This window comes from Gekko japonicus, unplaced genomic scaffold, assembly GCF_001447785.1.
Source record: "Gekko japonicus isolate JY-2015 unplaced genomic scaffold, Gekko_japonicus_V1.1 scaffold3656, whole genome shotgun sequence".
NCBI lineage: Eukaryota > Metazoa > Chordata > Lepidosauria > Squamata > Gekkonidae > Gekko > Gekko japonicus.
The window spans coordinates 64,417-71,981 of NW_015169285.1; the positions used below are offsets into that span (position 1 = coordinate 64,417).

A 7,565-nucleotide genomic window follows, 5' to 3' on the forward strand; every position below is an offset into this window, starting at 1 on the left:
TCAAGCACTTCAAATCCATTCAGGAGGAGCAAAGATGATGGATTAAAGTGCTCATCTGATCGCACCCAGTGCTATAGAGATAATTTGTGATCATTGCAGACTGGTCCAGTAGGGTAAATGGGGCAAAGCCCCACAAACTTAGGCTGCCTCCAGCTCCTTCCTGCCTGCTTCCTTACCAACCTTAGGGTACCTGAACGTACGTCCTTAAAACAAACAAGAAGGATAAATGTGAGCACACAGTGTCAACACATATGCAGATCTATGCTCCCTCTGTATCATCTTCCAGCGCTGCTCTGGCAAGCACTGGAGCATAAGAATACAGATCATTGTCTTCTGCTAGCAGGCTTCTCTGTTTTGTTTGGCGTTCCCTCACTGACCCTCCTTCCCATTTATGGCTTGTTTTAATTGTTTATATGTATTTTAAAAGTTTTAATGTTTTTGGTTGTTCCCTGCCTTGGGGAATCCTAAATTGGACTGAAAAATGTTTTAAATAAATAAACAAAATAAATTTAAAAAGAACTGTGCAGGCAGGGAGAACTGGATGATTCCCTTCTTCCACCCAGTCATTACAAGAGGGTGCAGGAAAGGAGTGACCATTGGTTGAGCAGGTCCACAGGACCCTATCTTCAAATTCTTCCTAAGTCAGCATGCAAGGACCATTCAAAGGGATCTTTGTCTAAAACAAACACGAGGGACCATCAGCCCTGAAAATCAAGAGATGTTCAGGTCTGGTGTTTGTTTACCTGAATGGAAACAGTCTGAAAGCCTTGTATATTTATGACGCATAGTTAGGTGTCAGTTCTGGGAAAGGCGGGAATGCATTAAACTCTTTTATCAGATAAAGGCAACCTTTGTCCCTTCTCAAACTGTTTCCACTCCTGCTGTCCTTTATACACAGAGAAACACCCTCATACCACAGAAATGTTCGCTTTCTTCTTTTTCTGCTTTTGCTTCCCTTCTTTCAGTTTGTTTTCTTCATCCCTTTGCACCTGTTTTGAATGAAAAAGGGAAGTCAAGCTATTCATAGGGCAGCCGTTTGGACTCAGAGGATTCCAGTCATGGAATCTTCCTTGAAACGGGACAGAAATAGATGCCTTCAAATAAACTGTGTAACTATATACAGATGGCTGCCTCAGGAACACACCACCTTGGAAGATAGTGCCACACTCACTTGCAGAGATCTCCTTTGAGTGCCAATGAAAAAAGCCATTCTCTCAAAGCAAACATGATGCCGTTATATGAATCATTACAATGGAGATGTAGTTGATAAAGCCCTAGAGGTTACTCCAAGTAGATAACAAAACAAGAAGAAGAGTTTATTTTTATACCCTGCTTTTCTCTACCCTAAGGAGTCTCAGTGGCTTACATTCACCTTTCCTTCCTCTCCCCACAACAGGCACCTTGTGTGGTAGATGAGGCTGAGAGAGTTCTGAGAAAATTGTGACTGGCCCAAGGTCACCCAGCAGGCTTCGTAGGGAGAAGTGGGTCAAGATGGGTAGCCAGGTTAGTCTATCTATAACAGTAGAAAAGAGCAAGAGTCCAGTAGCACCTAAAAGACTAACAAAATGTGTGGCAGGATACGAGCTTTTGTGAGTCACTGCTCAGTGAAGAAGTGAGCAGTGACTCCTGAAAGCTCATACCCTGCCACAAATTTTGTTAGTCTTTAAGGTGCTGCTGGACTCTTGCTCTTTTCTACTGCTATGGAGGAGTGAGGAATTGAACCTAGCACTCCAGATTAGAGTCTGCTGTTCTTAACCACTACATCACTCTAGCTCCCAAGAGAGGGAAACTGATTTGCTGGGCAAGTCATTGGCTTGGGGGAAGTGACGCTGATTTGGTCACTGTTCTCTAGCTGCAAAGTGGAAGTAATAGTGAACACAGGGAATGAAGGCCAGCACAATAAAGACTGGCAAGTTATTTTCTTCAAAAGTAATACTAATGCATTCATGATAAATAGCAGAAATGATCTTGTGTAGAATCTGTTTCTGCCTGTAATCTCTTTGCAGATATTTCGGATCAATTTCCTATTGGTTTGTCCATCCCATGTATGCATTTTTGAAAATAAAATAAAGTATTTACATAGCAAATCTTTTCACATATTTCATTACCAGTCCCTCAGTCACATTTATTCTTTTGGCACCAACTCCGGAGTTTATTTGTTTTTCGGAAGATGACTAAACAACTCAAATATTTTGGCAGAAGATTCACAAATACATCATTTGTTCTCACAAGCAACTTTTTAAAAGCTTGGGTAGGAAAATCTTTTTTATTTCTCAAAAAGGTCAAATCTCTACACTTGTTTAGAGTTTATTTAGAGGTCACAGGTTTTTCACTCTTTAAATCTTTCCCTTGGACAGTTGTGTTATCTTGGTAATATTGTGGGGTTTTTTTAAAAAAAGCACATATTTTGCTGTCTGTCTCTATTTTATTTTGTGTGTTAACATTAATATAAGCCATCATTTTTTAAAAATACAAGATATAACACTTAAACATAAATAAATAATTTCTCCCATGTGGTCTTTAAGCTTCAATATTTCAGGAGCACCAAGGGGAGAGATTGAGTTAGCTGATACGTGCTTGCTTGGGTCAGACACACCGTGTCTTGGGGGGGGGGGGCAGGAAGAGATGGCTGAGCAGGGGGAAGGGGTTGAGATGGCAGGTCCGTGGGGTGCACCTACATCTCTTCCTCTTCAACCTCACCCAGCCTCTTCTCCTGTTCCTCTAGAGCCTAGAGAAACTGAAGCAGTGGGCTGGCCAGCCAGCTCCTCCTCCAGTGCCTCTACAGCCCTCTTAGCCAGTTTGGTGTAGTGGTTAAGTGTGTGGACTCTAATCTGGGAGAATCGGGTTTGATTCCCTACTCCTCCACTCGCAGCTGCTGGATGACCTTGGGCAAGCCATAGTTCTGACAAGAGCTGTCCTTGAAAGGGAAGTCTTTGAAAGGGCTCTCTCAGCCCCACCTACCTCACGGGGTTTCTGTTGTGGGGAGGGGAAGGGAAAGGAGTTTGTAAGCCACTCGGAGACTCCGAGTAAAGTGCAGGGTATAAATCCAATATCTTCTTCTTCTTCTCTTCTCTTAGTCTGTGGAGTGACCTCTGGAGACAGAGAACTGTCCCCAAAGCTCAACCCCAAAGACAGCTCTTGCTGCCCCTCCTCCTGCTGCTGAGCCTCAGCAGCAACGGCTTGAGGAGGGACTGCCTGGGCAGCAGACCCCTGCCCAGTGCCAGCACCTGCAGGCACCTCTGCTGGGGCCACACCAGAAGCATCCTTCTTAACCAGGAAGAGGACCACACGTGGCCTCTTCATTGCACCACTCCAGCAAGAGGTCGGAGAGGTGCCAGATGGCTCTGGAGCAGTCCTGCGCAGAGGTGGGTGGGGGGGAAACTGCAGCTCCCCCCTCCCCTCCACCCCTCTAGTCTTCTCCTTAGCCTCGCCCCCAGGGCCTCTCTGCATTTCCTTCCTGCTGCAAACACAGAGTTTTCAACATAAAAGTAAAACATTTTTATTGTGAGTCAGTCACTATAAGAGGAAAATAAAATGAATGCAGACAGGTGTTTTTTTAAAAAATATTGATGGCCTGTGCCATTCCCCCCCCCCATAAGAATCAGTGAAGAGCAGTGCAGCTGCACTGAGAGCCACCTACTTTGGGGGTCTCTAAAGTCAGGTACCTTGGTCCAGATTGCTTGAAAGTTGGGAGTTCTTTAGATAGGAGGGAATACTATGTTCTGTGCGCATTTTTATTGTGAGTCAGTCATTATAAGAGCAGGAAAATAAAATGAATGCAGACAGGTGTGTGTTTTTTTTAATATTGATGGCCTGTGCCATCCCCCCCCCCCATAAGAATCAGTGAAGAGCAAAGGATGTCATTTTTGCATTCATGCTTAAATAACCTCCAGCTGAATGGAGTTGTGTTTTCAAAGGAAGCCAGCAATGTAAATCAGAAACTTTTAAAAACTTCATTTATACTCTGAGTGCAGCTGCACTGAGAGCCACCTACTTTGGGGGTCTCTAAAGTTAGGTACCTTCGTCCAGATTGTTTGAAAGTTGGGAGTTCTTTAGATAAGAGGGAATACTATGTTCTGTGCAAATTTGGTGCCATTATAGGGACCCACAGCAGCTTACATTGTATGCCTCTCCTCCATTTCATCCTCACAACAACCCTGTGAGATAGGTTCGGCTGAGAATGTGTGACTGGGCCAGTCACCCAGCAAGCTTCCATGGCAGAGAGGGGATTTGAAATAGGGCCTTGTAGATCCTAGTCTGATACTCTAACCACAACACTACACCGACTCTCATTGTTATTGGAGTTCTCCCTTCACCAGCTTTTCATGGGTTGGGATTCACAGACAATTAGCAACAAATCAGTCCTTGCAGAACACAAACTGAATATCTTACTAAATATCATTGAGACACATATAAATGTTTGTGGTTTACTAATGCTGAACAGCAGCTAAGCAGCTGGAAGGGTGGGGTGGGCACTTCTCGGATGCTACTAAACAGCAGCATTCATTAAGGCAGTGCAATCCAATGTGAATTTTGTGCCTGCACAAATGGTTACAGCAGGTTGCACCTGAACAGCATCACAGTGCCTGCACTGGGCATCCCCCTGCACCCCCACCCATAAAGCCACCATTACCATTGATGAGGAAGCTACCAGAAAGTCCTGTGTGTACCCCTACATGGACCAGGGTCACAAGTGAAAGATCATTCAGTGCTTTTCAAATTAAAAGGGTTAAAAATGACAAATGATATTGATAATAGAACTCCAGGTTGGCAAGTTCCTGGGGATTTGGGGAGTGGAGCCTAGGACGGGTGGGGTTTGGGGAGAGGAGGGAACTCAGTGGGGTATAATGCTGTTGTGCCCACCTTCCAAAGGTGCCATTTTCTCCAGAGGAGAACTGATGTTGCCTGAAGATCAATTGTAATTCTGGGAGATCTCCAGGCCCCACCTGGAGGCTGGCACCCCTTAATGAGGAAATGCTCACATAAAATGGTGGTGTACCTTGTAAGCTCTTCCGCTGGTTCAACTGCCAGAGCATCATGTACAGGCCACTGTTCGACAATTGGTGATACAGCTGAGCTTACAATTAAAGAATGGAAGTGGGAGGAGTTTGATTTGGTTTGTTTTCTCACCATTCAATACAGGATAGGAACAATTGCTCATTTCCCCCAGAAATGAAGTAAATACAGGGGTCATTTCCTGCAGGAGCGCACAAGAGCGGAGCTCCGGCAGTAAAGAGCCCAAGGGGTGGGCACATGCAACAAGCCCCACCCCCTGCTCCCAGCAGCCCTCAGTCAGAGCAAGAAGCAGCCAGGTAAGTTTCAGAGCTTCCCCCAACCCCCTGGTCCAAACCAGTCCAGTGGCACCTTTAAGACCAAGTTTTATTCAGGTACAAGCTCTCCCTCCTCTCCAAGGAATAGGAACAATTGCTCATTTCCCCCAGAAATGAAGTAAATATGTAGGGGCAATACCACCTCATGCTCTCTTGCCCCCCTCCATCTCCTGGGCAAAGAACCAGGAGGCTTGGCATCCCTAGGAATAACTCAGGGACACAGGGGAGAGTGTTTGTGAGGAAACAGCTACAGGAAGCAACTGAGCAGAGAGAGAGAGAGAGAGAGATCTTTTTCTACAAAATGACCCCTGAGCCAAATACTTCTGTGAAGAAATATGTAAAGTGTGCATAAAAACACAACTACTCTAAAATAAGTTACAAAAATACTTATGAAATATGGTTCATTTCAGATATTTTGACTCCAAGTTAACAAATAATTAGATGTCAGTTACATCTTGTAGCTTGGATTGTAATAACTGGTATGCTGTGACTTTAGTACATCTTATAACTCCATAAACTATTAAGTTTTATGTTGAAATGTTTTCATCATGAAGTATATTTCAAACTCTTGTCACAGTCAGGGCATAAAGTAATAGATTTTGAACAGTACATGTAAATGGTTCAGTAAAAATATCAAAGAGTCTAATGATCTATGACATCCATTAATTCCTGATGGTTTCTTTCACATTTTGTGAAATGCTTTTATTTTATTACTAAGAATAAGGCCTATTGTGGAAATAAATACAATGAGTGCTAAAAAGAGGCTCTGGGAGAGTGCCAACGTCATGGACACTCAGAATCAATTTGCCATGGCAACCTCAGCAAGGTATACGGACACAGAGTCCACCATTTTCTCCAGGGGAACGGATCAATTCTGAGTGATCTCCAGCCCCCACCTGGAGATTGGCAACAGTGGTTCCCCATTACGGAATGGCTGGTTTGGAGGGCAGAGTCTATTGCATTGTACCTGTCTGAGGCCCCACTCCTCCTGAAACCTCACCCTCTCCAGGCTCCATCTCTCTGATCTCCAGGATTTTCCCATCTGGAGTTGGCAACCCTATCTACTTCCCAGCCAAGCATCAACCTACATTCCCCCCTCATTGATCAGCTTTCCATTTCCCCCCCACCAGCAGCCCCCACCATGCTCTGAAGCCCTGACTGCCACATATCTGTGGCAGTAATGAGGTGACTGCTGGCACCTTTTCCTATCATTTTTTGCCTTGTGGTATTCTGCTTGTGGTGTGATCTTTCTTTTTTGTGGTGTGGCATGATTGGGTTATTGGGTTTGTTTCTTTTAAAGGGGATGTGATGTGTTGTGAGTGAGGACATATTTTACCTCAGAATACAGCAGGTCCCATATGCAACTGACAGTTCCAACTGTCTCGGGGGGGGGGAGTTTGAGGTGCGGAATGGAGTGAAGTCCAGTCAGCTTCCATATGCAAATGACCTTGAAACGCTGGCCCAATCAGAGAAGAGTGGCCTAGGCTGCAGTGGGTGGGAGAGAACTCAAGCAACACAGCCAGTGGATAGAGACACCTTGTGATTGACACATCACGGAGCCAATTGATTTTGGAGTGCATAGAACGTTGTGGGATCACTACTCAATTATATATAAGGAGAGATTTGCTTTATCACCTTCAGGTTCAACACCAACATCTTTCATTTTTTCATATCTTGATCAATTTCCATTATGTAAAATGCCATTGCATAGTCTCTCTCTCAGATATTTAGACCTACTGGGGGGGCTGTCTGGTACATAGCATTGTAACACTCTGTCCTATTTCATCATGTAGGACTTAAACTTTTTCATGAAAAGTTTATACCACTATGTGATAGATGTTCAACAGTACTTTTTTATTCTAATTTGTAGCTCAGGTTAAACTCTAGTTTTTGATTACCTCACAAAAGGTAGTTGATTGAAATGATGTAGTTGACGGTAATGAGGTTTCTCGATTTGGATAGTTACCCATTTGATGATTATCTGGAAAAATTCAAGAAAAGAAACATAGGTGTCCTGTTCTAATCAAAGGTAAGGTTGAAGAGTTAACTGTTTGAGATGCATTGGAAGATATGTTCTTCTCATGTCTTGCATAATCACATTTGTCTGTTGCACTTTTCTAACTAGGCATGTTTTGTTCTTCTAACAGGAAACTTACCAGTGACAAGCAATTCCATGGGTCATTTCCGGACTATTTCCCCAGAACATATCATTTTGACTTATATGTTATCACACTC

The 7,565-nt window shown here is 43.9% G+C and overlaps 1 protein-coding gene across 1 annotated transcript in view; it reads right to left on the minus strand.

Moving 5' to 3' along the window:
- LOC107114964 overlaps positions 1-7,565 on the minus strand; it is a 78,498-nt gene that overhangs the window by 51,263 nt on the left and 19,670 nt on the right. The window contains exon 4 of the mRNA XM_015416571.1: positions 7,229-7,311. Within this exon, the coding sequence (XP_015272057.1) occupies positions 7,229-7,311 (83 nt within the window). The remainder of the gene's footprint in view (positions 1-7,228; positions 7,312-7,565) is intronic.